Genomic DNA, 26,163 nt, shown 5'->3' with positions numbered 1-26,163 from the left:
GTGGTTTAACAACATGATCCAGCACGCCTGCTACACGGCAACAGTTCTGGCTCTCTGACCTACTCATACCTACTCATACTCTAGCTACCACCTATGATTAAACACGGTAACTCTAACCCACTCTAACCCACTCTGACCCACTCTGACCTACTCGTACTCTAGCTACCACCACCTATGATTAAACACGGGGCATCTAACCCACTCTGACCTACTCTAACCCACTCTGACCCACTCTGACCCACTCTGACCTACTCATACTCTAGCTACCACCTATGATTAAACAGGGTAACTCTAACCCACTCTAACCCACTCTGACCCACTCTAACCCACTCTGACCTACTCTAACCCACTCTAACCCACTCTAACCCACTCTGACCCACTCTAACCCACTCTAACCCACTCTAACCCACTCTGACCCACTCTAACCCACTCTGACCCACTCTAACCCACTCTGACCCACTCTAACCCACTCTAACCCACTCTGACCCACTCTAACCCACTCTGACCTACTCTAACCCACTCTAACCCACTCTGACCCACTCTAACCCACTCTGACCTACTCATACTCTAGCTGCCAGCTATGATTAAACACGGTAACTCTAACCCACTCTAACCCACTCTAACCCACTCTAACCCACTCTGACCCACTCTAACCCACTCTGACCTACTCTAACCCACTCTAACCCACTCTACCCCACTCTAACCCACTCTGACCCACTCGTACTCTAGCTACCACCAGCTATGATTAAACACGGTAACTCTAACCCACTCTAACCCACTCTAACCCACTCTAACCCACTCTGACCTACTCGTACTCTAGCTGCCACCTATGATTAAACATGGGGCCTCTAATCCACTCTGACCTACTCTAACCCACTCTAACCCACTCTAATCCACTCTAACCCACTCTGACCTACTCATACTCTAGCTGCCACCTATGATTAAACACGGGGCATCTAACCCACTCTGACCCACTCTAACCCACTCTAACCCACTCTAACCCACTCTAATCCACTCTGACCTACTCTAACCCACTCTGACCCACTCTAACCCACTCTAACCTACTCTAACCCACTCTAACCCACTCTGACCCACCCTAACCCACTCTGACCTACTCGTACTCTAGCTACCACCAGCTATGATTAAACACGAGGCCTCTGACCCACTCTAACCCACTCTGACCCACTCTAACCCACTCTAACCCACTCTGACCCACTCTAACCCACTCTAACCCACTCTGACCCACTCTAACCCACTCTGACCTACTCATACTCTAGCTGCCACCTATGATTAAACACGGGGCATCTAACCCACTCTAACCCACTCTAACCCACTCTGACCTACTCTAACCCACTCTAACCCACTCTAACCCACTCTGACCTACTCTAACCCACTCTAACCCACTCTAACCTACTCTGACCTACTCTAACCTACTCATACTCTAGCTACCATCACCTATGATTAAACACGAGGCCTCTTACTTCACAATAGGACTGACAGTTGTGTCATTAACCGTTTATGAACACTGTGACCTTGATGAAAATAAAATCTCTTCAGGCTACATAGTTTATAGGCTGCTGTGAAAGGAGGGACAGTGCACACCTGAAGCGTTTTGGGTGTGTCTAAAACAGGGTGTGTCAGCCATGTGTCACAGACTTTCAGAGAACTTTCTATTGTGACTGTTGTGAAACAGTTTTTCCTCGACAGAGGAGGGTGAGGTGGAGGATGTCCGTGACCAACAACAGCTCAGCCAGGCCGGTCTCAAAGGCTAGCCGTAACATAGTAAACAACAATCAGGGACACTCAAATTAGTATGTTAGGTTATGTTTAGTATGGGTTAGGGTTAGGGGTAGGGTTAGTATGGTTAGGGTTAGGGGTTAGGGGTTAGGGGTTAGGGGTTAGGGTTAGGGTTAGGGTTAGGGGTTAGGGTTAGGGGTTAGGATTAGGGTTAGGGTTAGGGTTAGGGTTAGGGGTTAGGATTAGGGTTAGGGTTAGGGTTAGGGGTTAGGGTTAGGATTAGGGTTAGGATTAGGGTTAGGGTTAGGGTTAGGATTAGGGTTAGTGTTAGGGTTAGGATTAGGGTTAGGGTTAGGATTATGGTTAAGGGTTAGGGGTTAGGGTTAGGATTAGGGTTAGGGTTAGTATGGGTTAGGGTTAGTATGGGTTAGGGTTAGGGTTAGGTTTAGGATTAGGGTTAGGGTTAGGGTAACTCAGTATGTAACCAAGGTGACTCAGTATGTAACCAAGGTAACTCAGTATGTAACCAAGGTGACTCAGTATGTAACCAAGGTAACTCAGTATGTAACCAAGGTGACTCAGTATGTAACCAAGGTAACCCAGTATGTAACCATAGTGCTGGAATACATCCACTCTGTCACACAGACCAGGCCGACAGGTTAAGATATAGTCCTTTCCTTAAGACTGGCTTGTGTTGTAATAAGTGATAAAATTAGCATTAATTCTCAATCATTAGAAGTATATAAAACGGATACATTTGGGAAATAAACAATATACTTACTATATTTTACTGCATTAAGCTAGTATTCATGACCTGCAACAGCTCAGCCAATCAGCATTGTCAGACACACAGAGACACTATACATATGAATGGGACAACAGATCAGAATGTCCCCTATGTCAGGAACTTAATGTAGAGGTGTAGACCAGGCTGCGGAGTCAAACAGAGGACCTGTCAGACCGGTGTGGCTGTGCTGTTGGTGTGGACTGACTGCGCGGCAGGTCAGGGCGCATGCTCGGTATTGGTTGCAGGCTACTGACAGCGCTGCTCGGTATTGGTTGCAGGCTACTGACAGCGCTACGCACTGCCTCGATCTCATCAGTAGCCTGAAGTTTGTAGCGGACTGATGTTGCGAGACCTGCGCACCGCTTTTTATCACCGCTTTGCTATTCGCATTTATCCATAGAGACACTTAGACTTGAGCGTTTGCTGCGGGGGATTTTACGCACCTGCAACTTTGGACTGATCTGATCAATTTGGGATGGAATCAAACGGCAAAGCAGAAAAACATGGTAGGTTGAAACTGTAGATATATGGAATGTGGTGTGAAATCTGTTCATATTGTTGAGAACCTTCACAATCTGTTAGTTGCGACTTCTATGCATGATCAGTCGGCACCTCTTTGAGTGCAATAGGATGACTCAAGTGAGCAATTTCAAACTAATTTTTTTTTTAGAAATGTTTTTATGATCTACCTGTACCAAGGTAACATCCGTTTGATTCCATTCCTCAATAGGCATTGTGATCATGCTTGAGTGGTAATGTGATTTGTTTGACTGTCTGAGATGGATTGTCTAGTGTCCTGTCTCTAGGGCACTTGACATTCTGTCTGAAAGTCATGATTGGAAGTAAAAACAGAGGAAATGCTTTCTCCTGTGGGATGAACAATGTGCTTTATTATACAAAATGTTGGTGTGCAGCCAGATCAGATATTAGTGTCTGGAGGCAGGTAGAGAGGGGAGGAGACATCCAAGGATCCAACTCCTTCCTTCACACCTTCGCTTTCCTTTACCTCCGCCTTAGTTACCCGATCACCCAATCACGTCACTGTACCATCAAAAGGATAGTTTACCTGTTGCATAGGTAGCCTGTCGATCCCGGTTAGAATTCAGATGGATTTAATGTGAGAGTTATAGCTGTACAGATGTAATTGAAGTTAAATGCTGTTGGCCTTACCAATACAAGACAATAGCTTGTTTCCTCTTGACTCTAGACTGAGTTGATACACTCTTATCAATATGAAAAATCAGTTAGCCCAGATATGGCCCCTATAACTGACTAGCACTTTAGCCCAGATATGGCCCCTATAACTGACTAGCATAAGTAGTGAAGGGTAACCAATGCACCTGGATATATGATAGATGGGAGATGCTATCCGTCATTCACAGCCAAACATTATGGACCTGAAAAATATTTAGACTGTAGGAGAGAGTGTTTTTTTTTTTACATTCAGCATCAAGCCTTCAAGGGAAATATAGTATTCTTTCTAACAAAGATATCTACATATATTTCAGGATGTTGTGTATGCCTAGAAATAAATCAAAATTCATGTAAACATTACAGTTTTAAAACAGCTTGTCTAAAAAAAAGAGGTATCTTACCCGGGTATGGGAATACTGAAACAAGATGTCGTATACGTGGATCCAGAGCATCCCAAACATGCTCAGTGGGTGACATGTCTGGTGAGTATGCAGGCCACGGAAGAACTGGGACATTTTCAACTTCCAGGAATTGTGTACAGATCCTTGCGACCTGGGGCCGTGCATTATCATGCTGAAACATGAGGTGATGGTGGTGGATGAATGGCACGACGATGGACTTCAAGGTCTCATCACGGTATCTCTGTGCATTCAAATTGCCATCGATAAAAATAAAATTGTGTTTGTTGTCTGTAGCTTATGTCTGCCCAATACCAAAACCCCACCGCCACCATGGGGTCACTCTGTTCACAACGTTGACATCAGCAAACGGCTCGCTCACACAACGTCCTGCACGCGATCTGTGGTTGTGAGGCCAGTTGGACGTACTGCCAAATTCTCTAAAATGACATTGGAGGTGGTCTGCCATCTGCCCAGTACAGTTAAAACTGGGATTCATCTGTGAAGAGCACACTTCTCCAGCGTGCCAGTGGCCATCGAACGTGAGCATTTCCCCACTGAAGTCGGTTACGACGCCGAACTGCAGTCAGGTCACGACCCTGGTGAGGATGACGAGCACGTAGATGAGCTTCCCTGAGACGGTTTCTGACAGTTTGTGCAGAAGTTCTTCGTTGGACAAACCCACAGTTTTATCAACTGTCTGGGTGGCTGGTCTCAGACGATCTCGTAGGTGAAGAAGCCCGGATGTGGAAAAGTAAAAAGTATAAGTATACAGCAAATAAAGGCGTTATTGTCACCGTAAAAAGGTAAATGATGGGCGTTTTTCAGGTGGAGTTATAATGCACAGTTTCAGGTCAGGTCAGAGGTTATGTATGGCCGGTACCAGGTTTATGGATCTGAATCTGTTGGTCTTTTCAGAACTACTGTAAGTATGGAGGTGGTACTAATTCACAACAACTCCACCCTCCTCTAGATGCCTTGTAAGGTAACGGTGATCAACCCGACTCTCAATAATTAGACTGTGGCGTTGATGGTGGAAAACGTTCGCAATTGTCGTACCTGAGTAAAAGTAAAGATACACTACAAAAGTATGTGGACACCTGTTTGTCGAACATCTCATTCCAAAATCATGGCCGTTAATATGGAGTTGGTCCCCCCCTTTGCTGCTATAACAGCCTCCACTCTTCTGGGAAGGCTTTCCACTAGATGTTGGAATATTGCTGCGGGGACTTGCTTCCATTCAGCCACAAGAGCATTAGTGAGGTCGGGCCCTGATGTTGGGTGATTAGGCCTGGCTTGCAGTCTGCGTTCCAATTCATCCAAAAGGTGTTCAATGGGGTTGAGGTCAGGTCTCTGTGCAGGCCAGTCAAGTTCTTCCACACGATCTCGACAAACCATTTCTGTATGGACCTCGCTTTGTGAACGGGGACATTGTCATGCTGAAACAGGAAACGGCCTTCCCCAAACTGTTGCCACAAAGTTGGAAGCGCAGAATCGTCTAGAATGTCATTCTATGCTGTAGCGTTAAGATTTCCCTTCACTGGAACTAAGGGGCCAAACTTTACAGTTGGCACTGTGCATTGGGACAGGTAGCATTCTTCTGGCATCCGCCAAACCCAGATTAGTCCGTTGGACTGCCAGATGGTGAAGCGTGATTCATCACTCCAGAGAACGTGTTTCCACTGCTCCAGAGTCCAATGCAGGCAAATTTTACACCACCAGCTGATGCTTGGCATTGCGCATGGTGATCTTAGTCTTGTGTGCGGCTGCTCGGCCATGGAAACCCGTTTCATGAAGCTCCCGACGAAGAGTTCTTGTGCTGACGTTGCTTCCAGAGGCAGTTTGAAACTCGGTAGTGAACGCTGAAACCGAGGAAATTTTTACGCACTACAGCATTCTGCAGTTCCGTTCTGTGAGCTTGTGTGGCCTACCACTTTGCGGCTGAGCCGTTGTTGCTCCAAGACTTCCACTTCATAGTAACAACACTTGCAGTTGACCGGGGAAGCTCTAGAAGGGCAGAAATTTGACGAACTGACTTGTTGGAAAGGTGGCATCCTATGATGATGCCACATTGAAAGTCACTGAGCTCTTCAGTAAGGCCATTCTACTGCCAGTGTTTGTCTATGGAGATTGCATGGCTGTGTGCTCAATTTTTATAAACCTGTCAACAACAGGTGTGGCCGAAATAGCCAAATCCATTCATTTGAAGACACTTTTGTATGCCTTAATATTAAATGTTTATTTTATTTATTTAACCTTTATTTAACTAGTCAAGTCAGTTAAGAACAAATTCTTATTTACAATTACGACCTACAAAAAGGCAAAAGGCCTCCTGCGAGGACGGGGGCTGGGATTAAAATAAATAAATAAATGCAATATAAATTTAGGACAAAACACACATCACAACAAGAGAGACAACACAACACTACATAAAGAGAGACTTAAGACAACAACACAGCATGGTAGCAACACAACATAACAACAACATGGTAGCAACACAACATGGTAGCAGCACAAAATATGGTACAAACATTATGGGCACAGACAACAGCACAAAGGCCAAGAAGGTAGAGACAACAATACATCACACAAAGCAGCCACAACTGTCAGTAAGAGTGTCCATGATTGAGTCTTTGAATGAAGAGATGGAGATAAAACTGTCCGGTTTGAGTGTTTGTTGCAGCTCGTTCCAGTCGCTAGCTGCAGCGAACTGAAAAGAGGAGCGACCCAGGGATGTGTGTGTTTTGGGGACCTTTAACAGAATGTGACTGGCAGAAAGGGTGTTGTATGTGGAGGATGAGGGCTGCAGTAGATATCTCAGATAGGGAGGAGTGAACGGGTGCTGTATGTGGAGGATGAGGGCTGCAGTAGATATCTCAGAGGGGAGTGAACGGGTGCTGTATGTGGAGGATGAGGGCTGCAGTAGGTATCTCAGATTGGGGGGAGTGACGCCTAACACAACATGGTACCTTTAACAGAATGTGACTGGCAGAACGGGTGTTGTATGTGTCACAGATTCGTCATGTACTTGTTTGGGTGTGGCCGAGTCCTGAGAAGGTGACGACTGCTGGGTCAAGGTGTCACCTAGTAACAGTTCTGGACCAATCACGACTGCTGGGTCAAGGTGTCACCTAGTAACAGTTCTGGACCAATCATGACTGCTGGGTCAAGGTGTCACCCAGTAACAGTTCTGGACCAATCACAATCAAGGTGTCACCTAGTTCCCTCTGCCCAGAGAGTATTCCCTCTGCCCAGAGAGTGTTCCCTCTGCCCATAGAGTGTTCCCTCTTCCCAGAGAGTATTCCCTCTGCCCAGAGAGTGTTCCCTCTGCCCAGAGAGTGTTCCCTCTGCCCAGAGAGTGTTCCCTCTGCCCATAGAGTGTTCCCTCTGCCCAGAGAGTGTTCCCTCTTCCCAGAGAGTGTTCCCTCTGCCCAGAGAGTGTTCCCTCTTCCCAGAGAGTGTTCCCTCTGCCCAGAGAGTATTCCCTCTTCCCAGAGAGTGTTCCCTCTTCCCAGAGAGTATTCCCTCTTCCCAGAGAGTGTTCCCTCTGCCCAGAGAGTGTTCCCTCTGCCCATAGAGTGTTCCCTCTTCCCAGAGAGTGTTCCCTCTTCCCAGAGAGTGTTCCCTCTGCCCAGAGAGTGTTCCCTCTGCCCATAGAGTGTTCCCTCTTCCCAGAGAGTGTTCCCTCTGCCCAGAGAGTGTTACCTCTGTGTACGTGTGGTTTATAACAAGAACTGGCGGCTCGAGATTTTGAGTGAAAAGATAGGAAATCTGTACAGATATTTGGCTTGTAGTATATATGGCTATTTCAAATCAAAATCAGCTGAAATCAAATGTTATTTGTCACATGCGTCGAATACAACAGGTGTAGTAGACCTCACAGTGAAATGCTGAATACAACAGGTGTAGACCTAACAGTGAAATGCTGAATACAACAGGTGTAGTAGACCTCACAGTGAAATGCTGAATACAACAGGTGTAGTAGACCTTACAGTGAAATGCTGAATACAACAGGTGTAGTAGACCTCACAGTGAAATGCTGAATACAACAGGTGTAGTAGACCTCACAGTGAAATGCTGAATACAACAGGTGTAGTAGACCTCACAGTGAAATGCTGAATACAACAGGTGTAGTAGACCTCACAGTGAAATGCTGAATACAACAGGTGTAGTAGACCTCACAGTGAAATGCTGAATACAACAGGTGTAGTTGACCTTACAGTGAAATGCTGAATACAACAGGTGTAGTAGACCTCACAGTGAAATGCTGAATACAACAGGTGTAGTAGACCTCACAGTGAAATGCTGAATACAACAGGTGTAGTAGACCTCACAGTGAAATGCTGAATACAACAGGTGTAGTAGACCTCACAGTGAAATGCTGAATACAACAGGTGTAGTTGACCTTACAGTGAAATGCTGAATACAACAGGTGTAGTAGACCTCACAGTGAAATGCTGAATACAACAGGTGTAGTAGACCTCACAGTGAAATGCTGAATACAACAGGTGTAGTAGACCTCACAGTGAAATGCTGAATACAACAGGTGTAGTAGACCTCACAGTGAAATGCTGAATACAACAGGTGTAGTAGACCTCACAGTGAAATGCTGAATACAACAGGTGTAGTAGACCTCACAGTGAAATGCTGAATACAACAGGTGTAGTAGACCTCACAGTGAAATGCTGAATACAACAGGTGTAGTAGACCTCACAGTGAAATGCCGAATACAACAGGTGTAGTAGACCTCACAGTGAAATGCTGATACAACAGGTGTAGTAGACCTCACAGTGAAATGCTGAATACAACAGGTGTAGTAGACCTCACAGTGAAATGCTGAATACAACAGGTGTAGTAGACCTCACAGTGAAATGCTGAATACAACAGGTGTAGTAGACCTCACAGTGAAATGCTGAATACAACAGGTGTAGTAGACCTCACAGTGAAATGCTGAATACAACAGGTGTAGTAGACATTACAGTGAAATGCTGAATATAACAGGTGTAGTAGACCTCACAGTGAAATGCTGAATACAACAGGTGTAGACCTCACAGTGAAATGCTGAATACAACAGGTGTAGTAGACCTTACAGTGAAATGCTGAATACAACAGGTGTAGGAGACCTCACAGTGAAATGCTGAATACAACAGGTGTAGTAGACCTCACAGTGAAATGCTGAATACAACAGGTGTAGTAGACCTCACAGTGAAATGCTGAATACAACAGGTGTAGTAGACCTCACAGTGAAATGCTGAATACAACAGGTGTAGTAGACCTCACAGTGAAATGCTGAATACAACAGGTGTAGGTAGACCTCACAGTGAAATGCTGAATACAACAGGTGTAGTAGACCTCACAGTGAAATGCTGAATACAACAGGTGTAGTAGACCTCACAGTGAAATGCTGAAAAAACAGGTGTAGTAGACCTTACAGTGAAATGCTGAATACAACAGGTGTAGTAGACCTCACAGTGAAATGCTGAATACAACAGGTGTAGTAAACCTCACAGTGAAATGCTGAATACAACAGGTGTAGTAGACCACACAGTGAAATGCTGAATACAACAGGTGTAGTAGACCTCATAGTGAAATGTTGAATACAACAGGTGTAGTAAACCTCACAGTGAAATGCTTACAAGCCCTTAACCAACAATGCAGTTTAAGAAATAGAGTTAAGAAAATATTTCCTAAACAAACTCAAGTAAAAAAATAAAATAAATAGTAACACAATAAAATAACAATAATGAGGCTGTTCTGATGTCCAGAAGCTGTTTTTGGTCTTAAGACGTTAGCAGCAACATTATGTACAAAGTGGAAAGTAATACGTTATATAACTAATTATATTACTTTTATAAAAAAAAAGCAAAATCTCACAGTTTGTTTGACTGTCGGAGGGAGGGCTCTCCCACGCCGCTCTCCCACGCCGCTCTCCCACGCCGCTCTCCCACGCCCATCTCCCACGCCCCTCTCCCACGCCTCTCTCTCACGCCGCTCTCCCACGCCGCTCTCCCACGCCCTCTCCCACGCCGCTCTCCCACGCCGCTCTCCCACGCCCTCTTCCACGCCCTCTACCACGCCGCTCTCCCACGCGGCTCTCCCACGCTCTCTCCCACGCCGCTCTCCCACGCCCTCTACCACGCCCTCTACCACGCCGCTCTCCCACGCCGCTCTCCCACGCCCTCTCCCACGCCTCTCCCACGCCGCTCTCCCACGCCGCTCTCCCACGCCCCTCTCCCACCATTCTCCCACGCCGCTCTTCCACGCCGCTCTCCCACGCCGCTTTCCCACGCGGCTCTCCCACGCCCTCTACCACGCCGCTCTCCCACGCCGCTCTCCCACGCCCTCTACCATGCCGCTCTCCCACGCCGCTCTCCCACGCCCTCTCCCACGCCGCTCTCCCACGCCGCTCTCCCACGCCCTCTTCCACGCCCTCTACCACGCCGCTCTCCCACGCGGCTCTCCCACACCCTCTCCCACGCCCTCTACCACGCCCTCTCCCACGCCGCTCTCCCACGCGGCTCTACCACGCCGCTCTCCCACACGGCTCTACCACGCCCTCTACCACGTGGCTCTCCCACGCCCTGGGGATGGGGTATTGAGGGGGTATTGAGGGGTATTGTGTCATTATGGGGTAACGGAGGCTGGCTTGGTGGAGAAGGGAGCTGTGGGGAGATAGAGGAGAACGGAGGCTGGGTTGGTGGAGAAGGGAGCTGTGGGGAGACAGATGAGAACGGAGGCTGGGTTGGTGGAGAAGGGAGCTGTGGGGAGATAGAGGAGAACGGAGGCTGGCTTGGTGGAGAAGGGAGCTGTGGGGGGATAGAGGAGAACGGAGGCTGGCTTGGTGGAGAAGGGAGCTGTGGGGAGATAGAGGAGAACGGAGGCTGGCTTGGTGGAGAAGGGAGCTGTGGGGAGACAGATGAGAACGGAGGCTGGCTTGGTGGAGAAGGGAGCTGTGGGGAGATAGAGGAGAACGGAGGCTGGCTTGGGGGAGAAGGGAGCTGTGGGGAGACAGATGAGAACGGAGGCTGGCTTGGGGGAGAAGGGAGCTGTGGGGAGACAGATGAGAACGGAGGCTGGCTTGGTGGAGAAGGGAGCTGTGGGGGGATAGAGGAGAACGGAGGCTGGCTTGGTGGAGAAGGGAGCTGTGGGGGGATAGAGGAGAACGTGGCTATGTGGAGAAGGGAGTAAACCGAACTGCCGTTATCACTTGTTTGTCTTCTATGACCTCAAACATCCGATACATCTGGCCACAAGAAGAAAACAAAGTATGATAGATAACGGTAGCTAGCTAGCTATCACATTAAATGTGTTAACTGTATGATAGATAACGGTAGCTAGCTAGCTATCACATTAAATGTGTTAACAGTATGATAGATAACAGTAGCTAGCTAACTATCACATTAAATGTGTTAACAGTATCATAGATAACGGTAGCTAACTAGCTATCACATTAAATGTGTTAACAGTATGATAGATAACGGTAGCTAGCTAGCTATCACATTAAATGTGTTAACAGTATGATAGATAACGGTAGCTAGCTAGCTAGCCTGTCAGTGGCGCTGACAGATTGAAACTGCTATAGCAACAACATGTGTTTCACTCTATCCCATAAAACATGACAGGCATCAATTAGCTAACACATTTCAAAGTTTATTAGGAAGTTTAATGAATTAATAAGTTAGACAGTCACCGGACAACTTTGGTAGGTAGATCTCTTGGTTTCCATTTACAACAGATGGTCGTAAACGGTTACTGGTCTTGGAACTCATGTGTTCACCAGAAATGCCTTCTGGTAAACTGTTTGCCACCAGTGGCAATAAATGTTGTTGCCACAGGTTTGTCACAGATACAAATAGAATCTCGAGAGAAGTGTTTGACAGAAAATAACCTATGTCCAAATGGCAAACAACCACCTGAGACCTGACAGGGTGGTTGTTGCCAAAAGGTTTGCTGCAAATTCACCACTAGTGGCAAACATTTGCAAACATTTTGGCAACATTTTGTGGCACACTATTTAGTTTGTAGCAAATTTGCCACAGCAAATTCATTTTGGTAATGGAGGTTTTGGATCACATTTGTAAAATGACAGTTAGCTTCTGTTCTTGCTATACACTCTAGATAGAACACAAGTACGCATTTTGAAACACAGGCAAAGACTGAATCACATGGAGAAATTAGACCAATACTAGCTTATCTAAACTCATGTTTTGTGTTTATAATGGTATAGGTCAGGAGTGAGGAGCCATGTGATCATACAAGTCAACAACAACAGAGCTACTGAGTGAATTGAGGCTACGGTCCAAAACCCTACAGAGGCAGTCTGAAGCACTCAGTTATTTCCCAGTGCTCAGCCTTCCTCCTCCTCCCGGAATCCATAACAGCTAGATTCATAAACAGCCTCTGTCAGTCTGTTGCGGGACCTTGTAAAAATGTCTACAATGTTGTCGTTGTGCCCACGCCCCAGGAGTGGCGAGGACTGACAGGGAGGTTCTGAATGTGGACCGCCCAGCCCAGTCTAGTCCAGACCAGTCCAGTCTAGTCCAGACCAGTCCAGTCTAGTCCAGCCCAGGCCAGTCCAGTCTAGTCCAGCCTAGTCCAGTCCAGTCTAGTCCAGCCCAGCCTGGTCCAGCCTAGTCCAGTCTAGTCCAGCCCAGGCCAGTCCAGTCTAGTCCAGCCCAGCCTGGTCCAGCCTAGTCCAGTCTAGTCCAGCCTAGTCCAGTCCAGTCTAGTCCAGCCCAGCCTGGTCCAGCCTAGTCCAGTCTAGTCCAGCCCAGCCTGGTCCAGCCTAGTCCAGTCTAGTCCAGCCCAGGCCAGTCCAGTCTAGTCCAGCCTAGTCCAGTCCAGTCTAGTCCAGCCCAGCCTGGTCCAGCCTAGTCCAGTCTAGTCCAGCCCAGGCCAGTCCAGTCTAGTCCAGCCCAGCCTGAACCAGCCTAGTCCAGTCTAGTCCAGCCTAGTCCAGTCCAGTCTAGTCCAGCCCAGCCTGGTCCAGCCTAGTCCAGTCTAGTCCAGCCCAGCCTGGTCCAGCCTAGTCCAGTCTAGTCCAGCCCAGGCCAGTCCAGTCTAGTCCAGCCTAGTCCAGTCCAGTCTAGTCCAGCCCAGCCTGGTCCAGCCTAGTCCAGTCTAGTCCAGCCTAGTCCAGTCCAGTCTAGTCCAGCCCAGCCTGGTCCAGCCTAGTCCAGTCTAGTCCAGCCCAGCCTGGTCCAGCCTAGTCCAGTCTAGTCCAGCCCAGGCCAGTCCAGTCTAGTCTAGTCCAGACCAGTCCAGTCTAGTCCAGACCAGTCCAGTTTAGTCCAGACCAGTCCAGTCTAGTCCAGCCCAGGCCAGTCCAGTCTAGTCTAGTCCAGACCAGTCCAGTCTAGTCCAGCCCAGACCAGTCTAGCCTAGTCCAGACCAGTCCAGTCCAGTCTAGTCCAGCCTAGTCCAGTCCAGTCTAGTCCAGCCCAGCCTGGTCCAGCCTAGTCCAGTCCAGTCTAGTCCAGCCTAGTCCAGCCCAGACCAGTCTAGCCTAGTCTAGTCCAGATCAGACCAGTCTAGCCTAGTCCAGCCCAGGCCAGTCCAGTCTAGTCCAGACCAGACCAGTCTAGCCTAGTCTAGTCCAGACCAGACCAGTCTAGTCTAGTCCAGCCCAGGCCAGTCCAGTCTAGTCCAGCCCAGGCCAGTCCAGTCTAGTCCAGCCTAGTCCAGTCCAGTCTAGTCCAGCCCAGCCTGGTCCAGCCTAGTCCAGTCTAGTCCAGCCCAGCCTGGTCCAGCCTAGTCCAGTCTAGTCCAGCCCAGGCCAGTCCAGTCTAGTCCAGACCAGTCCAGTCTAGTCCAGCCCAGGCCAGTCCAGTCTAGTCCAGCCTAGTCCAGTCCAGTCTAGTCCAGCCCAGCCTGGTCCTGCCTAGTCCAGTCTAGTCCAGCCTAGTCCAGTCCAGTCTAGTCCAGCCCAGCCTGGTCCAGCCTAGTCCAGTCTAGTCCAGCCCAGGCCAGTCCAGTCTAGTCTAGTCCAGACCAGTCCAGTCTAGTCCAGACCAGTCCAGTTTAGTCCAGACCAGTCCAGTCTAGTCCAGCCCAGGCCAGTCCAGTCTAGTCTAGTCCAGACCAGTCCAGTCTAGTCCAGACCAGTCCAGTTTAGTCCAGACCAGTCCAGTCTAGTCCAGCCCAGGCCAGTCCAGTCTAGTCTAGTCCAGACCAGTCCAGTCTAGTCCAGCCCAGACCAGTCTAGCCTAGTCCAGACCAGTCCAGTCCAGTCTAGTCCAGCCTAGTCCAGTCCAGTCTAGTCCAGCCCAGCCTGGTCCAGCCTAGTCCAGTCCAGTCTAGTCCAGCCTAGTCCAGCCCAGACCAGTCTAGCCTAGTCTAGTCCAGACCAGACCAGTCTAGCCTAGTCTAGTCCAGACCAGTCCAGCCTAGTCCAGACCAGACCAGTCTAGCCTAGTCCAGCCCAGGCCAGTCCAGTCTAGTCCAGACCAGACCAGTCTAGCCTAGTCTAGTCCAGACCAGACCAGTCTAGTCCAGTCCAGTCTAGTCCAGTCCAGTCCAGTCTAGTCCAGACCAGACCAGTCCAGTCCAGTCCAGTCCAGTCCAGTCTAGTCCAGCCTAGTCCAGCCTAGTCCAGTCCAGCCTAGTCCAGCCTAGTCCAGCCCGCTGACTGCTGCCTCTAACTCCTGCAGCTTGGTGTACTACACCATCTTTCATTTTCAGAGTCTAAGTTGAGTGGTAGCGAGGAAAACATTTAGGGTGCAGGGGTCCTTTTGCTTTCACTTCCTCTCTGACTCGACTGACCTGGAATGTTTGTCTCAGATGTTCTACACTGGATGCTTTGCAGAAGTGTGGTTGCAACCACGAACACGCACACACGCAAACACATGCAAGCAATACACATACACACATGTGTTGTAAGCAGCCCCTGGTGAGATCATTGCGAAAGCATAGTTCTGATGGAAAATCAGCTGCTTTTACAGTATACACCCTTCACCACAATCCCAAAACCACACTGCTCCATACCAACACAGAAATACAAAATGGCTTCCTTTAGTAACATTCCAGATGGGTTTACCATGGTTACAGTAGTTGTGAAGAGTCCATCTGCCTCTGACCTCTGTGTGACCCCACTAGGGTTAGAGGGAGATGCGGACCTGCGGTTCTTGCTGGTGGGGGGAGAGCTGCTGAAAGTTAGGGTGAGGGTTAGTGTTTGTCTGACCTCTGACCTCTGTGTGACCCCACTAGGGTTAGAGGGAGATGCGGACCTGCGGTTCTTGCTGGTGGGGAGAGAGCTGCTGAAAGTTAGGGTGAGGGTTAGTGTTTGTCTGACCTCTGACCTCTGTGTGACCCCACTAGGGTTAGAGGGAGATGCGGACCTGCGGTTCTTGCTGGTGGGAGGAGAGCTGCTGAAAGTTAGGGTGAGGGTTAGTGTTTGTCTGACCTCTGACCTCTGTGTGACCCCACTAGGGTTAGAGGGAGATGCGGACCTGCGGTTCTTGCTGGTGGGAGGAGAGCTGCTGAAAGTTAGGGTGAGGGTTAGTGTTTGTCTGACCTCTGACCTCGGTGTGACCCCACTAGGGTTAGAGGGAGATGTGGACCTGCGGTTCTTGCTGGTGGGAGGAGAGCTGCTGAAAGTTAGGGTGAGGGTTAGTGTTTGTCTGACCTCTGACCTCTGTGTGACCCCACTAGGGTTAGAGGGAGATGTGGACCTGCGGTTCTTGCTGGTGGGGGGAGAGCTGCTGAAGGTGAAGTCGTCCTCCTGGAAGAAGAACCGCTTCTACAAGCTGCAGGAGGACTGTACAACCATGTGGCACGAGTCACACAGGACCTTCAAGCGCAACCAGACCTGTGAGTACGGCTACTATATCAGAGCAACCAGACCTGTGAGTACTGCTACTGTATCAGAGCAACCAGACCTGTGAGTACTGCTACTGTATCAGAGTAACCGGACCTGTGAGTACTGCTACTGTATCAGAGTAACCGGACCTGTGAGTACTGTTACTGTATCATAGCAACCAGACCTGTGAGTACTGCTACTGTATCAGAGTAACCAGACCTGTGAGTACTGCTACTGTATAAGAGCAACCAGACCTGTGAGTACTGCAACTGTATCAGAGTAACCAGACCTGTGAGTACTGCTACTGTATCAGAGCAACCAGACCTGTGAGTACTGCTACTGTATCATAGCAACCAGACCTGTGAGTACTGCTACTGTATCAGAGTAACCAGACCTGTGAGTACTGCTACTGTTTTAGAGCAACCAGACCTGTGAGTACTGCTACTGTTTCAGAGCAACCAGACCTGTGAGTACTGCTACTGTTTCAGAGCAACCAGACCTGTGAGTACTGCTACTGTATCATAGCAACCAGACCTGTGAGTACTGCTACTGTTTCAGAGCAACCAGACCTGTGAGTACTGCTACTGTATCAGAGTAACCAGACCTGTGAGTACTGCTACTGTATCATAGCAACCAGACCTGTGAGTACTGCTACTGTATTAGAGCAACCAGACCTGTGAGTACTGCTACTGTATCAGAGCAACCAGACCTGTGAGCACTGCTACTGTATCAGAGCAACCAGACCTGTGAGTACTGCTACTGTATCAGAGTAACCAGACCTGTGAGTACTGCTACTGTATCAGAGCAACCAGACCTGTGAGTACTGCTACTGTATCAGAGCAACCAGACCTGTGAGTACTGCTACTGTTTCAGAGCAACCATATCTGTGAGTACTGCTACTGTACCAGAGCAACCGGACCTGTGAGTACTGCTACTGTTTCAGAGCAACCAAACCTGTGAGTACTGCTACTGTATCAGAGCAACCAGACCTGTGAGTACTGCTACTGTATCAGAGCAACCAGACCTGTGAGTACTGCTATGGTATCATAGCAACAAGACCTGTGAGTACTGCTATTTTTTTAGAGCAACCAGACCTGTGAGTACTGCTACTGTATCAGAGCAACCAGACCTGTGAGTACTGCTACTGTATCAGAGTAACCAGACCTGTGAGTACTGCTACTGTATCAGAGTAACCAGACCTGTGAGTACTGCTACTGTATAAGAGCAACCAGACCTGTGAGTACTGCTACTGTATCAGAGTAACCAGAGCTGTGAGTACTGCTACTGTATCAGAGTAACCAGACCTGTGAGTACTGCTACTGTATCAGAGCAACCAGACCTGTGAGTACTGCTACTGTATCAGAGTAACCAGACCTGTGAGTACTGCTACTGTTTCAGAGCAACCAGACCAGACCTCTACAAATACTCAGCCCTGCCACTTCCACGCGGCCAGATCGTAATCTCTGCTCAGTCGGTCTACGTTTTCTAGCCGTTTGTTACTATTCAGATCCTGTTTTGCCTGTTTTCCTTTCTTGACGCTGTTTTCCTCTCCGCTACAGTTCTGCCCACTCTGACTCTGGTCCCTGTCTCCTGCCCCATGTCTCGTCTTCCTGCTACTCTGTCCTGGATTCCCCTCTGGACCTGCTTACCCTGTCTCAACCCCTCTCGCTCCAGCCTCCATGTCCCCCTTGTTTTTCAGTAAATATCTTGGTTACTTCATCCCAGTCTCCTTGTCTGAGTCTGCTCTTGGGTTCCCCTGTTCCACTCCGCGTAACAGTACGATCTGGCCAAAGAGATGAACCCAGCAGACTGCTACTCGACCCTCGTTGGCCAAGGCCTTTTTGTAGTTTCTTCCTGTGGTCTTGATTGAGCCAAGTTTACCAACGAGGTTACGATGGCAACCTCGAAGCTTGCAGAGCATTTTTGGTACAACGTTCACATGTATTTGAGCAACAGCCCTACTCTTATGCTAGCGAACGGGCCAATATTTCCTTTCTGATTGGCTGCCTCCATGGAGCAGCGCTTTCCTGGGCCACGGCAGTGTGGGAGAGACAGTCCCCCATCTGCTTATCCTACTCCAGATTCACGGAGGAGATTAAGAAAGTCTTCGACCACCCGGTCTGCGGTAAGGACTCCTATCCCTCCGTCAAGGCTCCCATAGTGTTGCTGAGATGGCATGCGAGTTTCACACCCTCACCACTGAGAGCGGCTGGAATAAGGAGGCCCTTCAGGGAGCATTCCGGAACACGCTCACTGAGACCCTCAAGGACGAGTTGGTGTCCAGGGATGAGCCTGATGGACTTGATGAACTCATCTCTCGCTATCCGCATCGACAATAGTCTCTGTGAGCCTCGGAGGGAGAGGGTAGGTAGGGTTGCATGTGCCATAACATCTGCTTCAGTGCCTTGTCCTCCTTCTCCGACTGCATGCCATCCCCAGGCTCGTCCAGATCCTGAACCCATGCAGCTCGGCCGGGCCCATCTCTCTCCAGAGGAGAGGCAATGATGAATCGGCGCTAGGAGCTGCCTATACTGTGGCCAGGTTGGTCACTTGGTCTCCACTTGTTCCCTGCGTCCAGCAAAACTGGGGTCTCGGCAGTAGTGGGGGTTATACTGTTGAGCCAAATCGCCTGCCCATCTTCCCCCAGACACCTGCTTCAAGGCAACCTTGTGTGGCAGAGCCAGGCTTTTCCTCTGTCTGCGCTCATCGATTTGGGCGCCGATGAGAGCTTCCTGGACCGAGATGTCGTTACCCAGTTGGGCCTGGATACTGTCCCACTCAATTCACCCCTCGATGCCAATGGACAGCTCCTCGCCCGTGTCTGTGAGAGAACCGTCCTTGTCATCCTGCGTCTCTCTGGAAATCACCAGGAAAAGATCAGTTTCCACATAATCGACTGTCCTTACTCTCCCCTGGTTCTTGGCCATCCATGGTTAAAGCTACACAACCCACAGATTGACTGGACCGCCGGAAAGGTAACCACTTGGAGTTCGTTTTGTCACTCTAATTGTTTACATTCTGCCCTTCCTCCGGGCTTGTCTGTGCCCCAGTTCATTCCAGAACCTCCGGACCTGTAATCAGTTCCTCCCGAGTATCACGATCTAGCTCCTGTGTTCAGCAAGCACCACACCCTGTCGCTGCCGCCTCATCGGCCGCACGACTGCGCCATTGACCTCCAGCCTGGAGCTCCTCTCCCCAGAAGCCGATTGTTTAACCTCTCTCGTCCCGAGCAAGAGGCTATGGAGAGGTATATCCAGGATTCTGTGGCTGCAGGACTTATCAAGCCATCTTCCTCCATGGTGGGTGCTGGGTTTTTCTTTGAGGAGAAGAAGGATGGGTCACTGAGGCCGTGCATAGACTTCCATGGGCTGAATAATATCACTGTTAAAAACAAGTACCCCTTGCCACTCATCAGCTCTGCTTTTTCCCCCCTCCATGGTGCCACGGTGTTTACCAAACTCGACCTCCGGAATGCCTACCATCTTGTCTGCATAAGAGACGGGGACGAGTGGAAGACTATGTTCATCACACCACTTGGTCACTTTGAGGATTTGGTCATGCCTTTTGGTCTTACTAACACCCCTGCTGTTTTCCAGAACCTAGTCAATGACGTGCTGAGGGTTGTGATTGGACGCTTTGTTTTTATCTATTTGGATGACATCATGATTTTTTTCCAAGGACCCTGAGGCTCACCAGCAACACTTTCGCCAAGTTCTTCAACGGCTGTTGGAGAATAAGCTTTTTGTTAAAGCTGAAAAATGTGAGTTCCATGCTGCCACAGTGTCCTTCCTGTGTTATATTATTGCACAGGGACAGTTACGTATGGACCCCGCCAAGGTCATGGCAGTCACAGAGTGGCCTGCACCCTCCAACCTGAAGCAGCTCCAGCGTTTCCTGGGGTTTGCACATTTTTACAGAGACGCTTCATCCGCAACTACAGACGTCTGGCAGCACCTCTCACCACTCTCACCTCCACCTCCACTCCGTTCCACTGGACTCCAGAGGCAGCATTCCTGGAACTCAAGTGTCGCTTTACCTCCGGTCCTTACTCAGCCCGACCCAGAACTCCAGTTCATCGTGGAGGTGGACGCCTCTGACACCTGGGTACGAGCTGTTCTGTCTCAACGTCCCCCCTCTGATCAGAAGGCCCCGCCATGTGCATTCTTTTCCCCGTAAGCTCTCACCTGCAGAGAGGAATTTTAACATCGGAATCCAGGAACTCCTGGCAGTTAAGCTGGCTCTGGAGGAATGGCGTCACTGACTGGGGGGCCCTGTAACCCCCTTCATCGTGTGGACCGACCATAAAAACCTGTCCTACATCCAGAACGCCAAACACCTGAACTCCCGGCAAGCCAGGCGGGCCTTGTCCTTCGGAAGATTCAATTTCCCACTCACTTATCGCCCCGGTTTGAAGAACACCAAGCCTGATGCCCTCTCTCGCCAGTTCACCACCAACAACACGGGTACCGAGCCAGAAGCCATTGTGCCATCCACCTGCATCATTGCCGCCGTCACCTGGGAGATCGAGTCCCATATCCGCCAGGCTCAGCAGAACCAGCCTGACCTGGGTAACGGTCCTTCTGAGCTCTACCACCTACTCCGTCTGTCTGAGCTCTACCTCCTTCTCTGTCTGTCTGAGTTCTACCGCCTACTATGAATGTCCGAGTTCTACCTACTACTCCGTCTGTCTGAGTTCTACCGCCTACTCCGTCTGTCTGAGTTCTACCACCTACTATGAATGTCCAAGTTCTACCGCCTACTCCGTCTGTCTGAGTTCTACCGCCTACTCCGTCTGTCCGAGTTCTACTGCCTACTCTGTCTGAGTTCTACCACCTACTATGAATGTCCGAGTTCTACCGCCTACTCCGTCTGTCCTAGTTCTACCTACTACTCCGTCTGTCCTAGTTCTACCTACTACTCCGTCTGTCCTAGTTCTACCTACTACTCCGTCTGTCTGAGTTCTACCTACTACTCCGTCTGTCCTAGTTCTACCTACTACTCCGTCTGTCCGAGTTCTACCTCCTACTTCGTCTGTCCGAGTTCTACCACCTACTCTGTCTGTCTGAGTTCTACCGCCTACTCCGTTTGTCTGAGTTCTACCTACTAATCCGTCTGTCCTAGTTCTACCTACTACTCCGTCTGTCTGAGCTCTACTTCCTTCTCTGTCTGTCTGAGTTCTACCGCCTACTATGAATGTCCGAGTTCTACCTACTACTCCGTCTGTCTGAGTTCTACCGCCTACTCCGTCTGTCTGAGTTCTACCACCTACTATGAATGTCCAAGTTCTACCGCCTACTCCGTCTCTCCGAGTTCTACCGCCTACTCTGTCTGTCTGAGTTCTACCACCTACTATGAATGTCCGAGTTCTATCGTCTACTCCGTCTGTCCTAGTTCTACCGCCTACTCCGTCTGTCCTAGTTCTACCTACTACTCCATCTGTCCTAGTTCTACCTACTACTCCGTCTGTCCTAGTTCTACCTACTACTCCGTCTGTCCTAGTTCTACCGCCTACTCCGTCTGTCCGAGTTCTACCTCCTACTCCTTCTGTCCGAGTTCTACCACCTACTCTGAGTTCTACCGCCTACTCTGTCTGTCTGAGTTCTACCACCTACTCTGTCTGTCCTAGTTCTACCTACTACTCCGTCTGTCCGAGTTCTACCTCCTACTCCGTCTGTCCGAGTTCTACCGCCTACTCTGACTGTCCGAGTTCTACCGCCTACTCTGTCTGTCTGAGTTCTACCGCCTACTCCGTCTGTCCGAGTTCTACCTCCTACTCCGTCTGTCCGAGTTCTACCGCCTACTCTGACTGTCCGAGTTCTACCGCCTACTCTGGCTGTCTGAGTTCTACCGCCTACTCTGTCTGTCTGAGTTCCAGCGCCTACTCTGTCTGTCTGAGTTCTACCGCCTACTGACTGTCCGAGTTCTACCGCCTACTCCGTCTGTCCGAGTTCTACCGCCAACTCCGTCTGTCTGAGTTCTACCGCCTACTCCGTCTGTCTGAGTTCTACTGCCTACTCTGTCTGTCTGAGTTCTACCGCCTACTCCGTCTGTCTGAGTTCTACTGCCTACTCCGTCTGTCTGAGTTCTACCGCCTACTCCGTCTGTCTGAGTTCTACTGCCTACTCCGTCTGTCTGAGTTCTACTGCCTACTCCGTCTGTCTGAGTTCTACTGCCTACTCCGTCTGCATCTCACTACTGGTCAACCTGGGTTTTGGGAGGCAGTGGAATGTAAACTAAAACATCTCACAGATAGTCAAGAGAGAAATAACAAGTGGTGAATCCTGACAGTTCCCACACATTGCTTCCTTTTGAACTGTCCAGACTGGTGTGTGTGTCCATTCCATCCCTGGCTTCCTCTCAGACATCTCCTGGCAGAGGACTGACCATGTGTGTCAGCTCCAGGACCCAGCCTCCTCCACTCCCCTTCCTCTCAGACATCTCCTGGCAGAGGACTGACCATGTGTGTCAGCTCCAGGACCCAGCCTCCTCCACTCCCCTTCCTCTCAGACATCTCCTGGCAGAGGACTGACCATGTGTGTCAGCTCCAGGACCCAGCCTCCTCCACTCCCCTTCCTCTCAGACATCTCCTGGCAGAGGACTGACCATGTGTGTCAGCTCCAGGACCCAGCCTCCTCCACTCCCCTTCCTCTCAGACATCTCCTGGCAGAGGACTGACCATGTGTGTCAGCTCCAGGACCCAGCCTCCTCCAATCCCCTTCCTCTCAGACATCTCCTGGCAGAGGACTGACCATGTGTGTCAGCTCCAGGACCCAGCCTCCTCCACTCCCCTTCTTCTCCTTTTTGTAGTTTCTTCCTGTGGTCTTGATAGAGCCAAGTTTACCAATGAGCTCTCAAGTGTTTAGTCGAAGGAGAAGAGAATGTGGGAGGGTGTAACGAGTGCGCTGATAGGTGGGAAGCAAGTTCAGGGAGTGACTGTTTTAATAAAATAAACAAGGAACACGAAACACAAACAACGACATGAAACAGAGTCAATAACACCTGAGGAAAGAGCCAAGGGGAGGGACAGACACAGGGAAGATAATCAAAGAGGCGATGGAGTCCAGGTGAGTGTTATGAGGCGAAGGTGCGCGAGACGATGGTGACAGGTGTGCGGGATAATCAGAAGCCTGATGACCTAGAGGCAGGAGAGGGAGGATAATCAGTAGCCTGATGACCTAGAGGCAGGAGAGGGAGGATAATCAGTAGCCTGATGACCTAGAGGGAGGAGAGGGAGGATAATCAGCAGCCTGATGACCTAGAGGCAGGAGAGGGAGGATAATCAGCAGCCTGATGACCTAGAGGTCAGAGAGGGAGGATAATCAGCAGTCTGATGACCTAGAGGCAGGAGAGGGAGGATAATCAGCAGCCTGATGACCTAGAGGCAGGAGAGGGAGGATAATCAGCAGCCTGATGACCTAGAGGCAGGAGAGGGAGGATAATCAGCAGCCTGATGACCTAGAGGCAGGAGAGGGAGGATAATCAGCAGCCTGATGACCTAGAGGCAGGAGAGGGAGTATAATCAGCAGCCTGATGACCTAGAGGCAGGAGAGGGAGGATAATCAGCAGTCTGATGACCTAGAGGCAGGAGAGGGAGGATAATCAGAAGCCTGATGACCTAGAGGCAGGAGAGGGAGGATAATCAGCAGTCTGATGACCTAGAGGGAGTGTACGTGACAGAGGGTGATACTTTGTGTTTAGTTAACACTTTCTCCCCATGGACTAACTCTGTTCTGTAACATCAAGCACCAGCCGGAGAACAACAGTAGAACTGCTCCTGATACTGTAATCAGGTGTTGTCTTCCTCTATTACACATAGATAACCTGTCTTACCTGGTAATGTATACTGTACATATGTGACACTACAGCAGACTAAAGCCATATCTAGCCACACTAAAATATCACCAGTCCCTCTGTCTCATAGGGCAGTGTTTTGTTTACAATGCCTTTCCTGTGTTTACTGTCCACACCCTAACTCCCAAACTGTGTGGGAAAGAAAGAGAGAGAGAGAGAGAGAGTCACTGCCAGTCAGTAAGTGCAGTATGTCTTGAGTAACAGCCCTGGTCATATAAGGTAGTCTGTGCAAGGTAGAGTCTGTGAGAGGTAGAGTCTGTGCGAGGTAGAGTCATATGAGGTAGAGTCAGTGTGAGGTAGAGTCTGTGCGAGGTAGAGTCTGTGAGGTAGAGTCAGTGTGAGGTAGAGTCTGTGCGAGGTAGAGTCTGTGAGGTAGAGTCAGTGTGAGGTAGAGTCAGTGTGAGGTAGAGTCTGTGCGAGGTAGAGTCTGTGCGAGGTAGAGTCATATGAGGTAGAGTCATATGAAGTAGAGTCTGTGCGAGGTAGAGTCTGTGAGGTAGAGTCTGCGAGGTAGAGTCTGCGAGGTAGAGTCTGCGAGGTAGAGTCTGCGAGGTAGAGTCTATGTGAGGTAGAGTCTGTGAGGTAGAGTCTGCGAGGTAGAGTCTGCGAGGTAGAGTCTATGAGGTAGAGTCTGTGAGGTAGAGTCTGTGAGGTAGAGTCTGTGAGATAGAGTCTGTGCGAGGTAGAGTCTAGGAGGTAGAGTCTGTGAGGTAGAGTCTGTGAGGTAGAGTCTGTGAGGTAGAGTCTGTGCGAGGTAGAGTCTGTGAGGTAGAGTCTATGCGAGGTAGAGTCTGTGAGGTAGAGTCTGTGCGAGGTAGAGTCTGTGAGGTAGAGTCTGTGCGAGGTAGAGTCTGCGAGGTAGAGTCTATGCGAGGTAGAGTCTGTGCGTTTCTCAGGCTACTGTGTGTAGCTCAATGCTCATTTGTGCTTGCAGAGCCAGGGTTGTGGGTTTGATTCCCACGGAGGACCAGTATTAAAAAGTTGGAAAATGTATGAATTCAGTTACTCTGGATAAACGTGGCCCTCACGACGCCAGGACAGCGGAGTCAATCACCACCTTCCGGAGACACCTGAAACCCCACCTCTTTAAGGAATACCTGGGATAGGATAAAGTAATCCTTCTAACCCCCCCCCTTAAAAGATTTAGATGCACTATTGTAAAGTGGTTGTTCCACTGGATATCATAAGGTGAATGCACCAATTTGTAATTCGCTCTGGATAAGAGCGTCTGCTAAATTACTTAAATGTAAATGTAAATTTAAATGTAAATGTATTTTTTTTTTATTCTCTGAGAGATTCACACACTGTGTGTCAAAGAACCAGTCAATCATTCTAATTGACTACAGTAACATCCTGGGCCGTATGATGTAGGCAGTCATTGTAAATAAGAATTTGTTCTTAAACTGACTTGACTAGTTAAATAAAGGATAAATAAAAATAAAAAGAGGTCCACTGTAATACTGAGAGGGGACCAGACCTAGTACTGTACTGTAGGTTACTGTTAACTCAGGCCTCCAGTCACTGAGAGGGGACCAGACCTAGTACTGTACTGTAGGTTACTGTTAACTCAGGTCTCCAGTCACTGAGAGGGGACCAGACCTAGTACTGTAGGTTACTGTTAACTCAGGCCTCCAGTCACTGAGAGGGGACCAGACCTAGTACTGTAGGTTACTGTTAACTCAGGTCTCCAGTCACTGAGAGGGGACCAGACCTAGTACTGTAGGTTACTGTTAACTCAGGTCTCCAGTCACTGAGAGGGGACCAGACCTAGTACTGTAGGTTACTGTTAACTCAGGTCTCCAGTCACTGAGAGGGGACCAGACCTAGTACTGTAGGTTACTGTTAACTCAGGCCTCCAGTCACTGAGAGGGGACCAGACCTAGTACTGTAGGTTACTGTTAACTCAGGTCTCCAGTCACTGAGAGGGGACCAGACCTAGTACTGTAGGTTACTGTTAACTCAGGTCTCCAGTCACTGAGAGGGGACCAGACCTAGTACTGTAGGTTACTGTTAACTCAGGTCTCCAGTCACTGAGAGGGGACCAGACCTAGTACTGTACTGTAGGTTACTGTTAACTCAGGCCTCCAGTCACTGAGAGGGAACAAGACCTAGTACTGTACTGTAGGTTACTGTTAACTCAGGCCTCCAGTCACTGAGAGGGGACCAGACCTAGTACTGTAGGTTACTGTTAACTCAGGTCTCCAGTCACTGAGAGGGGACCAGACCTAGTACTGTAGGTTACTGTTAACTCAGGCCTCCAGTCACTGAGAGGGGACCAGACCTAGTACTGTAGGTTACTGTTAACTCAGGTCTCCAGTCACTGAGAGGGGACCAGACCTAGTACTGTAGGTTACTGTTAACTCAGGTCTCCAGTCACTGAGAGGGGACCAGACCTAGTA

The 26,163-nt window shown here is 49.4% G+C and overlaps 1 protein-coding gene across 2 annotated transcripts in view; it reads left to right on the top strand.

Annotated features, from left to right (window-relative positions):
• Positions 1-2,710: 2,710 nt before the first annotated feature.
• Positions 2,711-26,163, top strand: part of plcd1a (phospholipase C, delta 1a) — a 77,890-nt gene continuing 54,437 nt past the window's right edge. The window contains exons 1-2 of one of the 2 annotated variants that reach the window (XM_029755074.1): positions 2,711-3,030; positions 15,766-15,924. In XM_029755074.1, coding sequence (XP_029610934.1) covers positions 3,000-3,030; positions 15,766-15,924 — 190 coding nt within the window. In that variant the 5' untranslated portion in view covers positions 2,711-2,999. The remainder of the gene's footprint in view (positions 3,031-15,765; positions 15,925-26,163) is intronic. The other variant, XM_029755073.1, reaches the window with a different exon arrangement.

This window comes from Salmo trutta, chromosome 6, assembly GCF_901001165.1.
Source record: "Salmo trutta chromosome 6, fSalTru1.1, whole genome shotgun sequence".
NCBI lineage: Eukaryota > Metazoa > Chordata > Actinopteri > Salmoniformes > Salmonidae > Salmo > Salmo trutta.
This window is presented reverse-complemented; position numbering and strand designations above follow the sequence as displayed.